This window comes from Peromyscus leucopus, chromosome 11 (assembly GCF_004664715.2).
Source record: "Peromyscus leucopus breed LL Stock chromosome 11, UCI_PerLeu_2.1, whole genome shotgun sequence".
NCBI lineage: Eukaryota > Metazoa > Chordata > Mammalia > Rodentia > Cricetidae > Peromyscus > Peromyscus leucopus.
Window position 1 is genome coordinate 23,848,231 of NC_051072.1, and position 22,680 is coordinate 23,870,910.

The following is a 22,680-nucleotide window of genomic DNA, read 5'->3' on the forward strand; positions in this document are numbered from 1 at the left end:
GATGACTCGTGGAGCCCAGCATTAAATATTAGGGGTCCTAAGGTGATTATAATGCTCAGGCATATTAACATGGAACAGATAGAAATGAGGCTTCTGCAGGAAGTTGTATACATGTCCTGAAGTTCTGCTCGGAATGACAGAGGCTATTCGCTCAGGTCCCTGTTCTCAGTTATCTGCCTGTCGTCTTTCAAACCAATCCCTGTGCACACTTAAAAGCAAGGAAAACCATTAGTTTTACAGGTCGGTGCCACAGGCCTAAATGCTATGCTTTACTTATTTTCCCTGTATAAAGATTGCGGTTTGGGGTTTGGTAACACAGAACGTAATCCATTACCATGCTCTGCTGTTTCATCCAGCCTGTCTTCTGCAGGTCTCTGAAAAGACACAAAACTGCCAGTGAAAGCTGAGTAGTTGCTGTTTTTACATCAATTTTCCACCTGCCTCTGTATAAGAGAATTTCAGAATTCCAGAGCTCTTTAGCTCACAAGGATAAAATGACACACCACAGTTTCGCCAAGAACATGTCAACAGAGAAGTCTAGCCCAGTGGTTATAGACGTCAGTGACTATAGAATCATTTCTGAAAACTCATTGAAAATGTAGATTTTTTTTTTTTTTTTTGAGGCACCTGCTCTCATGATTCTGAAGTGGTTGATCTGGTGTAAGAATCTGCTCTTTCAACAATGGAGCAAAGTTAGTTTATTTGTGACCAGTTCATTAACGACTGGATGTAAGAATGAATTCTCACAACCATAATAAGGTAATGGGTGGGTGCTGCTGATCCTCCAAGCCCTATGGTTCCAGGATGATGCTTCAACATCAAATGGACTCAGACTAAAATTGCGTGCTGGAGTTTTTAGACCCAGTTTTAGGCTCTTTCAACAACAGGAACCTAAGGAGATCCTCAGCCTTCTTAATCTTCTTCTATTTCTTTTTGTTTGTTTGTTTGTTTAAGTCACCTTTTAAAAGTCACTCCAAATAAGCATATTATTTTAGGTAAACCACTTTACCCACAACTTAGAATTTTCAACCAAACTGATGTCTCTGAGTCCCAACTCCATGAGCATTCAGCTAGTGGAGAAGGACAAGATAAAATCCTGCAGCTACCATCTCTTAGTCTAACTACCTCCTTAAAGTATTATTTGTCAAAACCAGAATAGTTTGATCTTACCTTGAAAGTGTGTTCTCCTTTCTCAAAAACAAATATTGGTTGAGCAATGACATGTTTTTCTGCAAAAGAAAGGAAGTTCAAGTAATCAAAGCACACTGACATCTCTAATGCCCCCTACAAATACTTGAAGGTTTGTTTTTTTTTCATTTTCCTTGCTGTGATTATTTGAATGATAATAGCCAGCAAAAGACTCATATATTTGAATATTTGGTCCCCAGTTGGTGGAAATGTTTGGGAAGGATTAGGAGGTGTATCCTTGTTGGAAGAGATGGGTCACAAGAAGTGGGCTTTGAGGTTTCAAAAGCCCATGCCAACCCACTGCCTCTCTTTCTCTGCCTGCTGATCAGGATATGAGCTCTCAGCTACTGCTCCAGAGTGATGCTTGTCTCTCTGCCGCCATGCTCCACACCATGATGACCATGTACTAACCCTCTGAAACTGTAAACAAGTCTCCAACTAAATATCTGACACAACATCAATGTCCATCCTAAAACTCATAGCTGGCCTTGCAAACTGCCTTAGTCAGTGTTCTGTTGCTGTGAAGAGATCGTGACCACTGCAACTCTTACAAAGGAAAGCTTTGAATTGGGGCTTGATTACAGTTTCAGGGGTTTAGTCCATTATTGTCATGGCAGGAAGCATGGTGGCATGGAGGAGACATGGTGCTGGAGAGGTACCTTAGAGGTCTACACCTGGATCAGCAGACAGCAGGTAGAGACACTGGGCCTGGCTTGGGCCTTTGAAACCTCAAAACCCACCCTCCAGTGATACATTTCCTCCAACAAAGCCACACCTCCTGATCCTTTCAAATAGCACATTCCCTGGTGACCAAGCATACAAATCTATGAGCCTGTGGGGGCCATTCTCATTCAAGCCACCATACTAACTGATGACAATACATTTAATGAGCCTAAGTCAAATAGCAGTTCAAGCAATCACCTTTTAGCACTCATTACCAACATACTGTCAGTGCTCTGTTGAAATAATTTGCATCCCTAAGCCTAATAATAAAGCTCCAATGGAAGAATTTTGAGAAGCTATCACACAATCACACTGTGTAAACATCAACAAAGAAATTCCCTTCCCCATGATCACATCCTGTGAAATAGTGTCTAATGCTCCACCACACTAACTTTCTCTTCCATGCTACTGAGATACACTATTCAGTTCTTGTACATGATTTTCCTGCTATCTTCCCTGAGAACCAAATGACTCCCCTCGAGGAGGAGAGGTCGCTGCAACACTGGCATTTTTATAATATGAAACTTCCGTTAATCCTTTGTTCTTTTATAAAATAACTCCCTTTCCAGAAATTGCATTCATTATATTTGAGCTGTCAGATTCCTTAGTGACTGAAAGAAATAGTTTCAGACAATGTGCTGTAGATACAAATTACAAATTAGGATGATATATGGCACTCTTATGAAGTAGACTTTTGGCAATCATCATTAAAACAGTGTGACCTCATGCCGGGCGGTGGTGGCACATGCCTTTCATCCCAGCACTCGGGAGGCAGGGCCAGCCTGGTCTACAGATCGAGATCCAAAACAGGCACCAAAACTACACAGAGAAACCCTGTCTCAAAAAAACAAAAAACAACAACAACAACAAAAAAAAAAACCAGTGTGACATCCTCTAGTCCTAGATGAACAATACGTTGACATCCCCTCTATCAAAACATACAACTGAAACATGCAAAATAATCTTCAGTGGTAGCATTAAGGAGTTTACTACAAAGTGCTTGTAGCTTGGAGGACATATTATAAAGCAAGATGGTCATGTTATTTGTTAATTCAGCAAACACTGAGTATCATTTTTTTTTTTGGCTAGGACTATGCTAGGTGCTAGAGATCCATGAGCATATTAAAGTTGCGTTAGTGTTAGTGCAGTTACCCTCTCTCCTTGACACTGCCTAGCACATGGATTATCACACAGTCTTCACACTCTGTTCCGTCTAGGTTCTTCCCCAGTCTACACAATTGTCTTTTTTCCAAGAATGGACTCTAAGCATCTCTCAGCTCAATGGGTCTGGAGTGGGATGACCCAGGAGGAGATTTGGAAAATAAAACAAAGCCCTTAAAATTTTTATTTTAAAAATGTAGTGTTTTCTCTCTGCTAAAGTCATGAATGAGCCCATTTAATCTACTGAGATGGATTGCAAGGTGATGATGCACAAGACATTTTCAAGACTCAGGGCTTGTGGTGAGGCAGGGCATCAAGACGGAAATGGCAAAGCCGATTCCTTCATCTCATGTTCTGGGAGCAAAAGAAACGGAAATCATGTACCCGGAGTCCTACCACCCCATAAGGAACAAACCCCACCACCTAAGTTCATCCACTAGATCCTACCTATGAGGTTTCTACCACCTCCTCCTAGCGGTGCTTCCTTAGGGACCAAGTTTCTAACCTATTGGCAATAGGAAATAACCAGGGTCCAAACCATAGCATTGGTGTACATCCAGTTGTGCAGGTCTGCCAGCACAAATTATGCTCTAAATGGATGCTACGCACAGTCTACACCACGCCAAGGGAAACATGTATGAAATAACATCCCTTTTAAACCTTGTTGATTGACATATACACATGCTCTTCTACTTCCTTCGGAAATCAGAACACACAGCAATGGAGAGTTTCAAGCAGTTGTGTGGTGGCATGAGATTTTTGGAAGCTAGGAAACAGAATGATGGGTGGTGCCTGATGTAGCAGACCAGGAAAGCTCAACTGAAAGTTCAGGATAGCAGTGGGAATGTGGAAAGCAATCTAGTGCACCATGCCCCCAGAACACCACGACTCAAATACTGATAGGACTGAGAACTTCTACAAAAAGAGATGAAATGGGGCTCAAGATAGGGAGATCTTGTGTATATTGGCAGCGAAGTAACCCAACGGTCCTACTCCTCACCTATCAGACGTCAGAGATCTTCACCTTTATCCAGGACACCCATCCAAATCCCGTGGCAAGAGCTCAGCTCAGTGTTATGTATATATGCAGTGACTCCGCTTTTCAGGATCTTCAAGTGCCAGGGCAGTGTTTACAACAAATACACAACTTCACCATTATTTTAATGCATACCACAATTTCCTTATCCCAAAAAATTAGGGTGAATTATAAGTTTTTGCCTCTACTTTCTTTTTCCATATATTTAGTTGACACCCAATCTGTTGAATATACCTATCTCCACTAGAAGTGGCTGGAGATTTTGTTAATGCGTCGTCTTAGAGGAAGGGATTAGAAAGGATCCACTGAACCAAAAGGAGGCTCTTGAAGGTAGAGAAGAGACCAAGAATGAAGCAGCTTTGGCCTGAATCTGAGAGCCCAGAGACCCTCAGGTTTCTGCCGCTTGGCTCCCCACCTAGAAACAGCCTTCTGCTCATCGCTACCTGGTAAGTTGAGGGAATGCAGAAACTGAATTCTTTGCACCGGCCAGAACCAAGCTACCCTAGCCAGGGCTGGAAAGCCATGTCCATACAAGCCTTGCAGGAAAGAGGGTGGCAGCAACCTCTCTGCAGAGGGCCACCCCTGCCGAATGGGTCACTTCTAATTGCCACCAGGACTGGAAGTCTCCCCTTGGACTGCATCCCTGACAGGCTCTGTATGTCCCTCTCCCTTTCTTTCTGGATCTTCCATGTGTCTGTGTCACATTTTCTTCCCTAATTTTTTTCTCCTCAGGCATTCTTTGTTCTCTAAAGCTTTCCTTTGGGCCCCCATCCTTTTCTGTCACTGTCAAAGTCAGAAGACAGTCCACGGCCTGTTGTCTTGTTTTTGTTTTTTAAATTCTCTCTCTCTCCATATATATATATATATATATATATATATATATATATATATATATATATATGTGTGTGTGTGTGTGTGTGTGTGTGTGTGTGTGTGTGTGTGTGTGTGTCTTGTGTCTCTTTCTGTGGTGTGTGTGTATGACTGTGTGTGTGTCTGTCTCTATGCCTCTCTGTCTCTGTCTCTCTCTTTCTCCCTCTTCATATATCTCAGAGGCTTGCCTTTAACTACTAATCCTCCTGCCTCTACCTTCTGGAAGCTGGGATAACAGGCATGCACCACCACCTGGCTTGTGTGAGTGTGTGTGTATTTGTGTGTGTAAAGGTTGTTATAGGATTGAAGCAAGTCCTGCCTGCAGGGACAGCTTTTTCTTCAAACCCTGTTTTGAAACAAAGCAGAATTTCTGTGTCTACCATCCATCTCTCTATCCTTGGTTCTCCCTGTATGTACAGTTCTCCCTACACACCCAGGCATGACCTCTCTCTCTCTCTCTCTCTCTCTCTCTCTCTCTCTCTCTCTCTCTCTCTCTCTCTCTCTGTCTCTCTCTGTCTCTCTCTGTCTCTGTCTCTCTCTCTCTCTCTCTCTCTCTCTCTCTGTGTGTGTGTGTGTGTGTGTGTGTGTGTGTGTGTGTGTGAACATGTAGCAACACACCAGGCTACAAGTTGCATAGAAAACACTCATCAAAACTTGGGTCCCCCCGCCCCCGGGTCCTAAGCTGTCAGCAGTGGACATGCCCCTTTGTGGTAGCTCTGGTGGAAGTAGGTCACTTCTCAAAATGGCATTTTCTTTTCACTCACTTCCTTATTCTTATCCCGAGTTTTCTTCTACCTTCTCCTCCACCCTTCAGCCCCTCTTTTAAAACAGCTTAATATCAGTATGGTTCTGTATTCAGGCTGTGGCCAGAAGAAGCCTTAGAAATTCTTGCTCTTCAAAAATGTAGTCCTTGGGCTGATGGGTCCAGTGGGTAAAACACTTGCAGCTCAAAGGTCAGAGTTTGTATCCTGAGGATTTATTTACAGCCCAGCACTCCTGTGACAAGATGGGAGACAGAGACAAGAGACTCTTTGGAAGTTTGTGGGTCAGCTAACATGTTGTTTGTGGCAGTGGACAACAAAAGACCCTGGGGAGAGGCAAGAACCAACACTTGGCCTTGTCCTCTGACCTCCATGTGAACACACATGCATAATATACTCTACAAATGCATCATATACATGTACACACACACACACACACACACACACAAAGTGTGGTTGAGATAAACCAGCAGCATTGACCTGAGTTTGTTAGAGATTCAAACTGTGTGTTAAAACCTACACTTTTACCCTCTCTTGGTGAGTTAGTCATTCAAGAAGTCTTGAAGAACACCAGATTTCGGTCAACCAACGTCAAATACATAAAGATAGCAGTAGAGACTCTTGAAGTTAGTGAGTAACTCTTTGCGATATACTGAGAATGTTGCCAATTAGTGAGGAAATGATGCGACTCAAACCATATACTCTGATTGATTATGATTCAATGTGAATTCATAGACCATGCTAATTAATCAATTTAAAAGAAGTCTATATATTACAGATATTGGAATGTCACTATTGATATTGAAACTAGTCATTCATATTTGCATGAATTCCTTTGTGATGTAGAAATTTGTTTGCTGTTTTAAAAATATGTCTGGAATCTGCCCATTTTTCATGAAAAAAAAACTTAGATGTCATTACTTGAGATTATTAAACAATAATTAAAATGCTCATTTCTACACAATTAACCTGGAAGCAGGCATTTCACCAAAATCATTTGTCACAGTTCTGAGTCTTCAAAAGGAATATGAATCATTTGAAGTCTCAAGTGTGAAAAAATGATCACATTTTTTAGGAAAAGTAGACAATCATAGCAAGTGACCTCAATTACTTACATGGACCCCCAGAAAGGGTTGGGTTGTTTGTTCGTTTGTTAAGAAAGAACAAAAACTCCAGAGCTTTATTAAAATCTCCTGAGGATGTTCTGAGAAAGACAAAACATAGCCCCAGAATATAGAATTGGTGCCAGTTGGCACCAATATAGAATTACACTGACATTCTGTAATATTTCTAGCCACACAAGGGGGGACTCTGCGAAATGCACACAGAACTAAATAAGCAGCAAATTGTCTGTGGTAATATTTAAGAACATGCCTCTATAGATGAAGATGATGGGACCACAGCATCTCATGTATTATTTACTATGACAGTTCACTCTCATGAAGATGAGGGGAGCCACAGCATCTCATGTCGTTATTTACAATGACAGTGCACTCTCATGAAGATGGGGGGACCACACCATCTCATGTCATTATTTACTATGACTGTACAGTCTCATGAAGATGAGGGGAGCCACAGCATCTCATGTAGTTATTTACTATGACAGTGCACTCTCATTTCTATGTGATGAGATGCTTTGCTCTGGCTTGAGAGCAGAAAACAGGACCCCAGAGTGAATCAGGCATTCTGCACAGCAGGTCTTCAGCCCGACTCACATAGCACTAGCTCAATGAGTAGGCCCCTGCAGTGGCTTCAGGCTGGCTATCCCTGCTGGAGTTATGAGCAATTTGTGTACTGCAAATATCAGCTGATTGGAAGACATACAGAAATATTCTAAAAAGAGGGAGGGAAACCCTTTCTCCTGTCTGCCTAATTCTGCAACTTTCAACACTACTTTCCATTTTTATTGGAAAAAGAATTGTCACCGACCAACTGTAGGAAACTTAACAGTTCTTAGTTTGGATTCATATCTGAGGAGTACATACTGGAAAAAAGAAAGCAAAGAACACTGTTTCTCTTCTTGTGACTAAGTCAGTTTTGGAAAAAGAATCATTTCACAGAAGAATCATTTTATAGGAAGACAGGAGAACTCTCTGTCACATTGAATACAAGCAACACCACCCAAAGCCAGCCTGGCTCAGTATTCCCAAACTTGTTTACTCCTCCTGCTGACAGCCTTCAAGGGATCCATCCATGTAAGTTCCAGAGACCCTCAGTCCCTTCCTCATGGAATTTTATTTTGGTCAAGATACAGACAGAGGCCAATTTCAAAAAAAAAAAAAAAAAATAGCAGCACAGGAACAAAGGCCTATCTTATTTGTACAAGAAGCATCAGAGAGTGTCCAGCACAGACTTGACTATGATTCTGGAAATACAGCAAACCCTTGAAAGTTCTGTGTTGTGTGTGCTTTCACTCCAGCAATGACTCCAGCTCAACTATGAACCATTTGTGCCCATGGTTGTAGTCAGTGATTATTTGTATTTAGAATCTGAAGACTTGAAACAGCAATAATCAATGATCGACGAGGGAGCTAGGGGAAACCAAATACTACTGTTCTACTAAAATGACTTCCAACAGAATTCTGATATATCCATAGGTCAGTGTCTCACTCAGCCATCATCAGAGAAGCTTTCTCCTGCTGCAAATGGAAACAAATACAGAGACCCACAGCCACAACAGGACAATGTGCAGAGAGTGGAAGACCTTGGAATACTTGGTCCTAAATGGAATGTCTCCATCAAATCCCTCCCCTCAAGGCTCAGGTAACCCAGGGGAAAAGTAGGTGGAACGATTTTAAGATCCAGAGGAGAAGGAGTGTTAGGACCACCACTCCAACTGCATGACCACACATGCACAGTTCAGGAGCTAAGCAAGGGGTCTTGCGTCTTACGTCATTTGTGCGCTGCGTGATTGCACAAATGCTCAGTCATGCAGCTGGAGTGGCAGCAGAATCCTAACACAGAGGACCCTAAGGAAGCAAGGCTTTCTAAAAAAAAAAAATCAGGATTAGGGGACATATGAACTCACAGAGACTGGAGCATACACAGGGCCTGCACAGGTCTGGGCCTGATGAGGTCTCACTGCTAAAAAGGGAAGTGAACACAAGCCCACGTTCCTAACCCCGAAGCTATCTCCAGTCATTAGCTGCTTGCAAATGAAAAATTACTTTTCTCAAATGGACTCTCACCAGGTATACAAACCACTGTTAAGGCCAGGTCACATGCCCAGCAGCAAATGACAAGCACAAAATGAAATCAATGGCATTTTTGGAGGTCCTTTGTCTCATGATGCCTTGTCAGGGCTTTGTATTTTTTTTCCCTTATAGGACCTTTGCATATATATTAAGGTTTCTAGTTTTGTGTTTTTATGGGGTTTCTCTGTGTGTCTCTGCATCTGTATATGTTTCTTGAGCTTTTTTGGCTCTTTTTCTTCTGTCTGTTTTTGCCTTATTCCAGTTTGTTTGTTTTTGTTTTAACTAATTTTATCTTATACTTATTTTTTAGGTGCCTGTTTGTATCCTAATGAGAGGCAAAAGAAAGATTTGAATGGGAAGGGGAGGATCTGGGAGGAACTGGGGGAGGGGAAACCATAATCAGAATATATTGTATTTTGTATTTAAAAAAATCTGTTTTCAATCAAAAATACAAAAGCAAAAGAGCCAGCAATGAATCAATGGAAAGGAAAAAATATCCTCATTTCTTTAAGTTTACTTCCTAATGCTTTTTAAAAAAAATATTTTCAATAAACAAATTTGATTTTTTATGAATATTACAACATACTGCACTGCATGTTTCAATGTCAAGAGTCTATTCTTTGGCTAATTTCCTTTCTTCTTTTCCTCTTCAAGACAGTATGGCATAGGAAATGCTTTTGCAAGTCCTGGCTTGTCTTGACCTGTTTGTCTTTTGGAATGTTTGACTGGATATGACCCCAGTGAACACTGAACATTAGACCTTGCTGAGTTCTCTGGCTTCTGCTTTTATGCACTGGCATAGTACAAAGACTTAGGCATTTGCATCATACTTTGGCAATTGTAAAACACATTTAAATATATTCATATTTAGCAAATAAATAAATGATTACTAGGAGCCAGAATACATGGATTTTAGAAGCCTACGCTTTGAAAAGACATGTAATTTGCTATGCGAGTGCTGGAAGGTCATTGCCCCTCTGAGCAGACTTCCTCATCTGTGAAATGGGGATCATAAGGCCCACCTCACTGAATAGTAATGATTCAGGGAGGTTACTGTGTGATCACTGAGCACAGTGCCTGGCTTCTAAGAGATGAGTTCCAGCCCTTCCTCCATGATGTGCTCTTCAGGGTGAGTTATTATACCCTTTACCCACGAAGAAATTAAGACTTTAAAATCGCATCATGTGCCAGTGTCAGACAGAGAGTACCTGGGGTTCTATGTGCTCACAGCTGATTCCAAGTCTCCCAGCTTTCAGGTCAGTCCAGCCTGCATCCGGGTCTCCACTGTAAGCTCTCGGATGATTTGACAGTTGTTTCTGAAGACTGGCATGGCTAGGGTAGAACAGCTCTTTTCTGCTCTCATGGACCTGGACAGGCCTGTGGGGATGGGATCCAATGCCACATGTGTGTTCCTGCACACTGACTTTTGCCATTTGAGTTATGCAGAAGGAGTCTTGTATTTTACTGTTACATGCTCACATTCTGACTCTAAGGAACTTTGTTCCAGAGTGTTTGCAGGTAAATGACATGGTGATCCTAGCACCTCTAAGTCCCGTGACAATGTGTTGAGCCTCTGGCAAAACAGTAACAAAAAAAGTATTTCCTTGGACAAGAACAGACCCATTTCTCCATACTTTGAAGGTGCTATGTAGTTATTAATAAGAACGTTGCGTGCTTCTGTGAGAAGGGTGCCTGTAATCATAAAATATGTTTATCAGAACATATGTGGGACTCTGGAGTGATAATTCCAGAGTGGTCTGTCTGCTCCTTCTCTACAGCATCCTCTTGTTTAGGCCTGAGGGATAATAAACATACAGAATGTGTCCCTGGATGGGCTTGGTCAGCCAGTACCATTTGGAAATACATATTTCATTTGACAGCATTTGTAAGTCACACATTTTCCCCTCAGAATAGCTCGCAATGTGAAAAAGCTTCCATATGCTGTAAATGGATCTTCACTTTGCTTAGGGAGGAGAGGAGCAGAAATACAATCTAGGTTTCATGGGACATTAAAGATACGCCCTGAGCAGGCACATGGGTTCAAAGTGCCTTATTCTTAATGTTACTCTCAACTAATTATGCATCAGTGTTTACTGTTAAAATTAAGCAGGTAATTTTGATGCAAAAGTATTTTCTTCCTAAGAATTAAATCACTATTCTAAAAGACTACTATATATTCATGCATTGAATTCAGATAAACTTATATCCTTCCATTTCAGCAGAGAGATAACACTGTTTTTAAATTCCTTCATGGTTCACAAAACACAATCAGGATGAAAATAATAAATGTGACTTTCTCCAGTTTCTAAAACCCGCCCATCTCCGTCTGAGTTTTTGAGCAAGATAGACTCCCTGTTCCCCCATTTCCACAGGAATAACCAAGTGTTCTACTGTGGTTGGTCCTTGCAGACCTAGCCAACAAAAAGGAAGCCAACCTGCCATCCAGCTTCACAATCCCAGACAGCTTCAGCCCCTGTCCTCTTGGGAGCATACAGGAAGTCTAGGCACAGTCTGCTCCTGGATGGGAAGGCTCACCTACCCTCAGATTCCTGGGAGCTGGAAATAAGCAGGGATAATGTTCTGCTCGCTCTAGATTGTTCTGTACAAATAACATGCACACTAGGACAGGATTAGGGCGTAAAGGGTAGAGAGCAATCTGTATACTCACTGCAAACACTCTGTTCATCACAATATAATCATACAGAAGTAGGAGAACAAATTTCACCCTTAAAATGTATGTGACCTGATGTTTTCTCAGGAGAGTTGAAAATGGCCCTTCAAATGTAATATCTCATAATCATAGGAGTCTTAGAATAAATCAAGCTTGGAGGATCGGAAAAGTCATGCTAATTGCATGACTTTTTCACTTTTCTAAGTGGTAAAGTAAAAACATTGACCACTTTAACATTTTAAGGATACAAAATGGCATTAACTGCACTCACATCATTGTAGAAGGATCACCATAACCCTATCCCCAGAGCTTCACTCTCATCCTTTACCGGAGACCTTGCATTTGACAGTAATGCCTCATTCTATACCGCACTCCCCAGCCCTGGAAAACACTATTTACCTTCTGTCTTTGATATTTCCACATACTTCATAGAAGTGGGACATTCAATATTTGTCTTCTAAATTTGCCAATATTTGTATTTGAAATTACAGTGTGTGTGTGTGTGTGTGTGTGTGTGTGTGTGTGTGTGTGTGTGTATACCACATTGTACACATGGAGGTCAGGTCAGGGCAACTTGGGGGAGATGGTTCTCTTTTTCCACCATGTGGGTTCCAGAAGGGGAATTTAAGTCATCAGACTTGGTGGCAGATGTCTTTACCTGCTGAGCCATCTCTCTGACCCTATACCTGTCTTTTTAATCTAACTTATTTCATCTAGCATAATGTCTTCATCCATGTAGCAGCAAAGGTTGAATAATGATCAATTCTCTATTATCTATCTATCTATCTATCTATCTATCATCCATCCATTTATCTATCTATCTTTCTATCTATCTATCTATCTATCTATCATCTATTTATCTACCTGCCTACCTATGTATCTACCTTTCTCTCTCAGAGGTGATGAAGTACACAGAGCATTTACAACTTTATTTTAGAAGTATAAAATGGCATTAACTATACTATATTATATAACACACATTGCATTTTTAATCTATTTGTTCATTGATGGATATTTAAATCAACATCTCCCTGTTTTCCTCTTCCTCATTTCTTTGATGCATTTGGCTCCATACTTCTAATGTCTACATGCCCTCACTAATCTCCCACCTTCTCTTGCCATTTCTTCCCCCACCCACTCTTACACACTCATAGCTTTATATACATGTTTAATGTTAGAATTATTATATGTCAGGTCTATTTTCTTCTTCTATGTATGCAGTGTTGGTGATTGAACCTAAGGCCTTAGGCATTCTAGGCTAGTGTAACTACTGAGCCACACACTGGTCCCTTATGACTCTGGTATTTTCAAATGAAATAAGTCTGCAGTTACTGCACCTTAAATTCTCTATCACTATGAGGTGGCAGCTCTTACACAACTGTACCAAGATGAGGTTCTTTGTCCTAGCCACTGACCTTGAGCACAGTTCTAGTTTAAGACATGTGGTGTATAATGTCAGTGGGACTAAGTGATCTTTGAAACCTTGAGACTCACTGACTTATGGATGCCAATCACTTGAATGAACTATTTAGAAAATTGATTTATTAATTTTTAAGGGTTAATTGTATGCTATGATCAAGGACAATAACAGTCTTTTAAGCTTAAGGCTGAAAGAGCGAGAATTGTTCACACAGGGAGGAAGAAGTTTCATGTGTCTGCAATGATGCTTTTTAGATTTGTCTTCAAGATTTTTCTGCATCTTTAAATTTGTAGCTATGCTTGTTTTCTAAAACTCCCTCCAGACCTTAGTTGTTTCTTCACAATCCAAATAGCCACTCTCCTTAACTAATTTTAGCTTAATTCCTTTCTCAAAAAGAAAAACAGTGGAAAATACCTTAACTCTACCCATATTTGAGACTGAGGCACCTTGTAAGCAAAGTTGTCTTGTGAAATAAACAGAATTCATAGTCAGTAGTGCTAGTTTGTGTTTTGCCTCTGGGTCAGCTTATGAACACATGCACACGAGCATGTGCGCGCGCGCACGCACACACACACACACACACACACACACACACATCTCTACCTACAACCATGTTTCTCTACAGATGACTAAAGGATAGCACAGCCAACCCAAAATCAAAATGGTCTACTTCTAACATTTTCAGACTTTTTCCTGTTTTTGCTCTTTCTCCTTACATGGCAATGTCCCTACCCCTTTTAGAACTCGTGTGCTTTTTGGTTGACCATTCTGTGGATTTACCCCATGGCCCTCATGCTTGCTAGGTAAGTGCTCTTCCACTTAGATGTGTTTGAAGTCCTCTTTTTTCATTTTTCACTTGGAGACAAGATCTCACTATGTTGCCCAGGCTGCCCTTGACAGAAATTGCTCTTAGGCCAGGCAGACTTTGAGCTTGGTGACTCTTTTGCTTCAGTCTCTGGAGCAGCTTGGATCATAAGCATGTGTCACCATGCCCACTGTATCCTAGCTTTTGCAAGTGATTTTGGAACAAGAGAAGATTTGATGCCAATTACTTCAGCAAGTCATTGTACAAATCCCTTCAGGTCATTGTCCCTGGTTGAAAGTCTAGATCGTATTCCTATGACCTTTTGGTTGTCAGTTGCCATCCCCCGCTGTGAGGTATCTGATCACTGGGTAGAAGGAATGCAGCTTTACAATGAATGCAATTTTTAGTGCATTTTAAATCCTGACTTTTGGGTATTTTGCTAGATTTGCCCATATACTTCATTAAAAAACAACTGGGGTGTGAAACTTCTTTTGCCAAAATGTTGATTAAAATTTCAGGTCAAGTTAATGATTTAATACAATAGCTGACCCAACATTTGAAACATAGTCTCCTGTTTAAATTTAAAAAGAAAGCTGGGCCTGGGACTGGAGCTCTGGAGTAGAGCACTTGCCTAGAATGTGTGAGACTCTGGGTTCGGTCTTTAGCATTGTCAAAAACAAAAGGTGAATTATAATAATGGCCATTATTTAGCCCCTTTTCAATTTGTAGCTTTGAATAGCCAACAACCCAAACATTTCTCTCAAGCCATTTCAACCCAGTTTATAAAAAAAAATTTAAAAAATGGTGCATTACATTGCTTAATACTTCGTAAGATATAAAAGACATGGGTTCTCAGCAGATAAAACTGATAGCCTGACCAATAGGTTGCTAGTTTAGGGTCTATAGGTTTGCACAGATATAGCTACATTTTCTTACTGGTTTTGTTTAGACTAAAAATTAGCCCCCTGATATCTATTTGATGTGGTTCAAAATCCATATAGAATTTAATTGGTGACTTAGTTACAGCCTATTTGAAGCAACCAAATCACAAATTGAGTTCAAGGGCACCAGCCACCAGGGCAGCTCTTTCACAAATTTATCTGAATATATAACGGGCACTGGGCGTGACTCAGTCAACCCAGACTCAGGCCTGACTCAGAGTTATCTTAGCTACCTTTTGTAATGAAAGAAACACATGAAGTGCTTAGTGGTGTCTGGCATCTAACAAATGCTCCACACACACAATTTGTTTCTGAGTGGTATGTTAATGCTGTGGCATGGTCTAAGATACAAACCTACTTCTCTGCTCTCAAAAAAGTTGTCGAACATTAGTTACTTCATGTGATTGTCCTCAAACCACAGGCTCTTGTAAGTCCTTCTTGTTGGAAAGGACCCTCACATAACACAGAACAGATGATAAGGATTGCAGTTAGATTAGTAGCACCTTCCCTAGCCACTGTGGCAGCACACACATTACATATGTCGAGGTCTTGCCTCTTCATCCCATGGGACCAGCCGCCAGACTCTGCCTCTGAGTGCTATGCATACTTTATCACTGTGTGTGTGTGTGTGTGTGTGTGTGTGTGTGTGTGTGTATATATATATATATTCTATATATATATATATATATATATATATGCCTGATTGCAGAACCCATGAGAATGCACTTTTCCCTATGACACTCACAACTGGCTGGAAGACATGAGCAAAGGTTTATGATTTACCCATGAAGGCTAGCCAAAGTTCACTACCTTTGGTGGTATCTGATGACTTACTTGGGTATTCATACCCAAGGGGCTGTTTTCAACACCATGAAACTCTCACTAATAGCTTCTCACTTATCTATCTCAATATCAAAAAATGTGAGAGTTATTGCAGTTAGCATCAGAAATAGATTTTTAGTGAAATTATTGACATTTAAGAACCTTGGATTATCTAATATATTTTAGGAGTGCCTCCTAGTCTTGCACAAATCGATAGAAGAATCTGGCAAAGCACACGGTCTGTACCCAAGTTCAGTGTTCAGTGTCCAGTGTTTTTTACTGAAGGTCCAGTGTCCATTAGTGAAGAAAAATTCCTAGCTACTAACTAACTACACAGAAAACTGTCTACAGAATGCTGTTTCATCTAAGCAAACTTGGTAGGAAAAATGTAATCAGATTACTAAAAACAAAGAAAGTTTGGAACATCATGCTTGTTTGCACATAAATATTTGCTTATTAAGTGCCTGTCCGCTCAAAAGAGCTTGGCCTAAAACTTATTTTTTTAACACAACAATGCAATTGTCAGGGTATGGTGATACCGTATTCCCCAAAATATTGTGCACCCTAATAAACTTATCTGGGGTCAGAGAACAGAACAGCCACTAGATAAAGAGGCCAGAAAATGGTGGCACACACACTTTTAATCCTAGCATTCCTAAGTCAGAGATCCATCTGGATCTCTGTGAGTTTAAAGCCACACTGGAAACAGCCAGGCATAGTGACTCATGCCTTTAATCCCAGGAAGTGATGACAGAAAGCAGAAAGGTATATAAGGCATGAAAACCAGAAACTAGAAGCTTTTGGTGGTTAAACTTTTAGGCTTTTGAGCAGCAGTTCAGCTGAGATTCATTCTGGATGAGGACACAGAAGCTTCCAGTCTGAGGAAACAGGATCAGCTGAGAAGTCGGCCAGGTGAGGTAGCTGTGGCTTGTTCTGTCTCTCTGATCTTCCAGTGTTCACCCCAATACTTGGCTCTGGGTTTGTTTTATTAATAAGACTCTTTAAGATTCATGCTACATCGGGGCATAACAATTTTTACCCCATCTCTAACTTTTTGGTGGTTACCTCTCCACAAAAATGCCAAAGCTATAAATGATCAAAAAGCCCAAATTAGTGTGTAGTCACTCCCATCTCATGCAGAGTCAAAACCAAAGATCTTATATAAGTGCTCTCCATCCCTTCTCTCAGCTCTCACTGGATCCTTAACACTAACCTAAGCCAACTCAGGCTTCTTTTGGTCCTTCCAAAGCACTGGTACCCAGTGACCCATGGCAGCCACAAACGGCAGATGAGAACATGTTAGAAAGGAAAATTCTCAGTCCCATCAATCCCTACAGACATTCTACTTGGAAAGTCACCACTTAGAAACTTCCAGCAACTGTGCTCATTTGATGGTTGGTTGGTTAGTTTTTGAGACAAAGTCTTGCTTTATAGCCCAGACTAGCCTGGAATTTGTAATCCTGCCTCTGGTTCTCAAGTGCTAGGTGCAACCCCAAGTTTGGGAACCACCAACTCACACACTGTTATATAACAGCCCCCAAGTTATTCTCCAACATTGTTGTGAGTATTCTGTTTTGTGTTTTATGGTTTTACCCTGCACCATGCTTAACTCATAATAAGAATTTATCATGGGTGTGTAGATAGTCATCCTTGTACATGAAGGGAACCGTGGAGTGACATTGCACTAAAGCAAGCAAGTCAAGAACCAAAATCACACGCAGAGTCTAACTCATGAGCCTCCCCTGCTGGGTCTGTATGTCAAATTACTCTAATTGGTCAATACATAAAACACTGATTGGTCAGTGGCTGGGCAGGAAGTATAGGCGGGACTAACAGAGAGGAGAAAAGAAAGAACAGGATGGCAAAAGGAGTCACTGCCAGCCGCCGCCATGACAAACAGCATGTGAAGATACCGGTAAGCCACGAGCCGCGTGACAGGGTATAGATTTATGGAAATGGATTAATTTAAGCTATAAGAACAGTTAGCAAGAAGCCTGCCACGGCCATACAGTCTGTAAGCAATATAAGTCTCTGTGTTTACTTGGTCGGATCTGAGCAGCCGTGGGACTGGCGGGTGACAAAGACTTGTCCTAACTGTGGGCAAAGCAGGAAAACTCCAGCCACACTGTCTACCTGTGCTTTTGCGCCAGAGTAAACCCCGAGGGCTGTGCGCCCCCCCCCCATGTGTCACACAGCTTCCTCCCTTATGTCCTGCCTCAGGTCTCTCTGCACATTCCTCTTCCCTAATGAGGCCTGCCCGATTTCTTAATGAGCACCCTCCATGATGACCCCCCCCCCGTCCTTTCTACTCAAGTTTTCTCTGTCTGTAGCATAACCACTTACACCATATATTTTATTTCTTTTCTTCATCGTCTGCCCTTTCGGCCTGTTAGAAAGTGGTGTCTCGCAGGCAGGAAGTTCTGAGAGCTTTGCCCTCTAAGAACCTCAACACGGTACTTTGTGCCAGAGGTTCAGAAAACATCTATTTAATAGAATGAATGGACCACTTCATGAGTTTAATCAAGAGGAAGGACTTGAGAGCGTGGGAGGTGGGGAGCTCATGAAATAGTCCATTTTTGCTGTTTACTACAAGAATGTTTATCAGATACCATGGGTTTAACAGAAAAACTGAATTTTGAGGAAAGGGAAACCATTGACTCTAAATGATGTTTGATGTCAGACAGGGGCCTAAAAAAGCAAAATGCTAAGGTCTCCCCCTAACTATTTTTGGGGGGTTCAGGGGATCAAATTTAATGCTTTGTTCATGCTTATCACACAATCCACCACTAATCTCTACCCCTAGCCCAAGCTGTGAGATAGTGATTTTTATCATATTTCAATCTATCTGTCTTAATCTCTTTAATTTGCTAATTTTACATCACTGTGCTATTAATATGGGAGCTCTCAGCTCAGGGATCATTTAAACCACAAAGTAGTGCTAATTATTAAGCTCATAGAGGCTAACGACTCCTATTTCATACTGAAGGCTTGCTAGTTCCTGAGCCAAGCTGCAGCTACACTGCCAACAGACCACTGTTACGTTCTTGCTTCTTTGGCAAGTAGTTAAAATTCACCAAGACACTCCAGTCCCTTCATTATCCGCTGAAGTGTCCAAAAGAGGCCTGGAGGCAACTTAAAAGAGCTAACACCCCAAGCAATCTCACACTTAAGAACACAGAAGGGTAAATCACATACAATAAAATGCATGGGTTAAGTTTTGACAACTGTATATCCTCAAGTAACCATTCTGATGTAAGACATGTCCACTGCCCAAGAAGTTCCTTCATGTCCTGTTTGAATACTTTCCCTACCTCGAGAACAACTGTTGTGGTTTCTGTCACCATGGCCCAGTTTTGTTTTGGAATTTCATGTAATTAGACTAAAACATCATATGCTTTTTGGTGTTTGGTTTGTTTTGACTCAAAATAGCATTCTCCAGGACTCACCTTATTTCAGTGATCCATTTCTTTCTACTAAATGGTATTCCAGGCTATGAATACACACAGTGTGCTTATCTATGTATGGCCATTTATAAATAAAATCTGCTATGTGCATTCATTCATTTCATACTTCCTAGTGGAAGTGATGGTTCATAGGGCTAACTTTAAAAACAAAACAACAACAAAATTTGACTCAGTTTTCAAACTGGTTAAGCTACTTCACAGCAATGCACAAGAGTTCTCCACATCTTCTTTCCAACATTGTATTATCAGTAGTTTAAATTTTAACTGCCATGGTTACATTAATCATCTTTCCATACTGTGACAAAATATTTTCAAAAACCCATCTAGAAAGAGGAGAAATGTATTCTGACTCACAGGAAGTTTAAGTTTGAGGTTGGTTCATCCTATCGTTCTGGGCCTGTGGTGCACAGCAGTGGGAGAGCATAGAGGAGCAAAGCCACTAAGCTCATGGTCAGAAAGTTTAAAGAGAAGAGAAAAAGGGAGAAAACCCATGAACTCCAAGGGCCTCACAGCCATGAGGTTTTCCAATGGGCCTCACTTACTCCAACGCCTCCAGGAGTACCACACTTGCTAAGTAGCTGTTAACACATAGACCTGTGATGACACCCCAAATTCAAACTACGGCACTCACAGATGCACAGTGATGCCTTGTGGTGGATTTATTCTGCATTGCTTTAATGTTGGGCATTTTAAATGTACTTATTGGTCATTTTGTTTTAGAAGTATGTGTCAGACCATTGGCCCACATTTTAAATCAAATTATTTTTCTTGAGTTGTAAGAGTGCTGTATGTATATGTGACACAATCATTTTCTCCCAGTCTCCCTTCTTCGTAATATCTTTTTAACAACAGATATTTTCAATGCTGGTAATCTGATTTATATACTTTTATAGCTTAGTGATTTTCATGCCTGCCATCAAAAACTGCCCATTCCAATGGTAGAAATATTTTCTTACACTTTCATCTAGAAATTTTATACACTTAGCTTTTGTGTTTTAGTCACACTCCTTCTCAAACTAGCTTTTTTGGAAAAATGGATTTTGAAATTTGTTTTTAGTAATATGTTTTCATATTTGTTATAGAATTGTTACAGAAAAGACTACTTTTTCTCCTATTAGAGTTATTTGGGCTCTTTGTTAAAGACCAGCCCTATATCTGGTTTTTGACAGCAGATGAAGGCGCTTGCTGCCAAGCTTGATGATTTGAGTTCAATTCCAATCACATGGTGGAAGGAGAGAACTGACATCCACCAGTCATCCTCTGACCTCCACATGTGAGCCATGACATATGCGTGCTCATACACATAACACATACACACACACACACACACACACACACACACACACACACACATATGCACAAACAAAACAAATACAAAATTTTAAAATGTATTAATTGATAGATACCCAATTCTGCCCCCCAAAATTTGTTTTTCTATCCTTAAACCAATATTACACCATCTAGAAATCCAGAATCAGAGGTTGTCTTCTTCAAGATTTATTTACTATTCTGGATTCTTTATGTTTTTGTTTTTTTTTTTTTTTTTATAAATTTTAAGCCAGCTTGTCAAGTAAAAACAAAACAAAATAAAACAAAAAGCTGCTGGAATTAGAGTGAGAATGCATTGATTCCATAAATCAGTGTAGGGGAAGGTTGGTTCCTTAATAATATCAAGCCCTCCAACTCATGAGTTCAGGATCTCTCTCTCTCTCTCTCTCTCTCTCTCTCTCTCTCTCTCTCTCTCTCTCTCTCTCTCTCTGGGGGGTTAGGGGGGAGATTTACTCCCTTGAAACAGGGTCTCTCACCGAGCTAAGTTGGTAGCCAGAAAACCCAGGGGTACTCCTTTCTTTGCCCACCACAGTACTAGTGCTACAGGTACACCTATAAGCCACACCCCCACTTTTTATGTGGGTGCTAGGGTCTGAACTCAGTGCTCATATTTTCACACCAAACCCTCTTACCATTCAGCCATCCCTCCAGTCCCCAAGGATAGAGAATTTCTTAAAATTCAGTGAGCTATTGCTTCTCTTGCTCGTGTTTAAGTGCACAGACTTTACACATATTCTGTTGACTTAATATGCAACTGTATATATTGTAATGTTTTGCACACACACACACACACACACACACACATATATTAAAATTTAGTTTGTTGTGTGTTGACTTGATATTCTTGATTCTCTTTGGGATTTTTCTATCAGTCATCTCTAAATAAAGGCACTTTCTTTCTAATATGTAAGCCTTTTATTTCTCCTAAAGAAACTTAGTACACTGGCTAGACTCTTGAGCATTGTGTTGACTAGAAGTGGTAATGCTGAGTGCTCTCAGTTCTTTGTCTTCTACTATCCAACAGCATTAATTGTTGATATTTGCTTATCTTAAAAATGTGCTGCTGTCATCAGGGTCAGAAAGCTCAATTCTATTCTAAATATTTTGATTTTCATTTTCCCAATTAGTGTTGAATTTTTTGTTGCCCCCCCTTTTTTAAGTGCTAACGATACCTTCTCTAGCACTCATGGTATTAGTAATAAGTTTTGTAGTTTTTCACTAATTAGAATATTATCAATTTTATTGTTTTTAAACAAACAACTTTTGAGAACCAAGGATGTACAGATTACTGCCTTGATGCTTTATTCTCAAGACTAGAAAAACAAAGGGCACTTGTTTATTTGTTTTTCTTAAGTGTGTATTCAAATACGTAATTAATATGGCCTTGGGCAACTGTGGCTTTTTAAAAAATGTAGTAAAATATACTTTCCACAATGTTTGTCCTTGTGGCAAGCAGTCAGTTCAGAAGAATTAATGATATTGATACTGATGTTCAGCCCACCTCCGGAACTCTTTTTACCTTACAAAATAGAAACTGTATCTTTAAGCCATCACTTACCACCACCATCCACCAGGGAAGTTTATTAAGGTAAGGTTTCCCGACACTAGGTACAAGCTTGAACACAAGAGTCAGATAGTTTTCAGGCTTAAAGCTTCTCCCTTTCCAAACTCTTTAAAAGCAATCCATACCTATCTTTATCAATTTGTGGCTATAAATGCAAGTAATACTGCAAAGCTAGAACAAAAGTCATTTGAGCCCTCTGCGAGGCTCCTTTTGGTTGCAGAGAAACAGAAGTAAGTGTAGATCTTGTACCTTTGGTCTGAGTCCATTTGACTGCGTGTCATTCATATGACGTCACACTGTGTCATCCATATGACACCACAGTGTCATTCATATGACGTCACACTGTACGCATTCATATGATGTCACACTGTTCAATTCCTATGACGTCATGCCGTGCCATCCATACATCACAGTGTCATTCATATGACGTCACAATGTGTCATTAATATGACGTCACACCGTGTGGCATTCATGTGATGTCACACTGTGTGCATTCATATGACGTCACACTGTGTGTCATTTATACGATGTCGCACTGTGTATGCAGCATCAGTGCTTCAGAACCACAAAGGAAAGTACAAATCTATTTGGAGAACCATGACAGTGTTTACTGATAACCTCACCTAAAAGAAATTATATATTTATAATCATGCAGTAACTATTGAAGTCTCTCTTTGTGCAGGTATGTTTATTTCATTTAGTTCATAAGTTCCCTAGGTAATAAATGAAGG

The 22,680-nt window shown here is 40.5% G+C and overlaps 1 protein-coding gene across 1 annotated transcript in view; it reads right to left on the reverse strand.

Annotated features, from left to right (window-relative positions):
* The window catches only part of Ranbp3l (RAN binding protein 3 like), a 49,581-nt gene that overhangs the window by 21,181 nt on the left and 5,720 nt on the right, over positions 1–22,680 (reverse strand). The window contains exons 2-3 of the mRNA XM_028875611.2: positions 1,171–1,229; positions 335–374 (exon numbers count right to left, since the gene is read on the reverse strand). Of these exons, the coding sequence (XP_028731444.1) occupies positions 335–374; positions 1,171–1,229 (99 nt within the window). The remainder of the gene's footprint in view (positions 1–334; positions 375–1,170; positions 1,230–22,680) is intronic.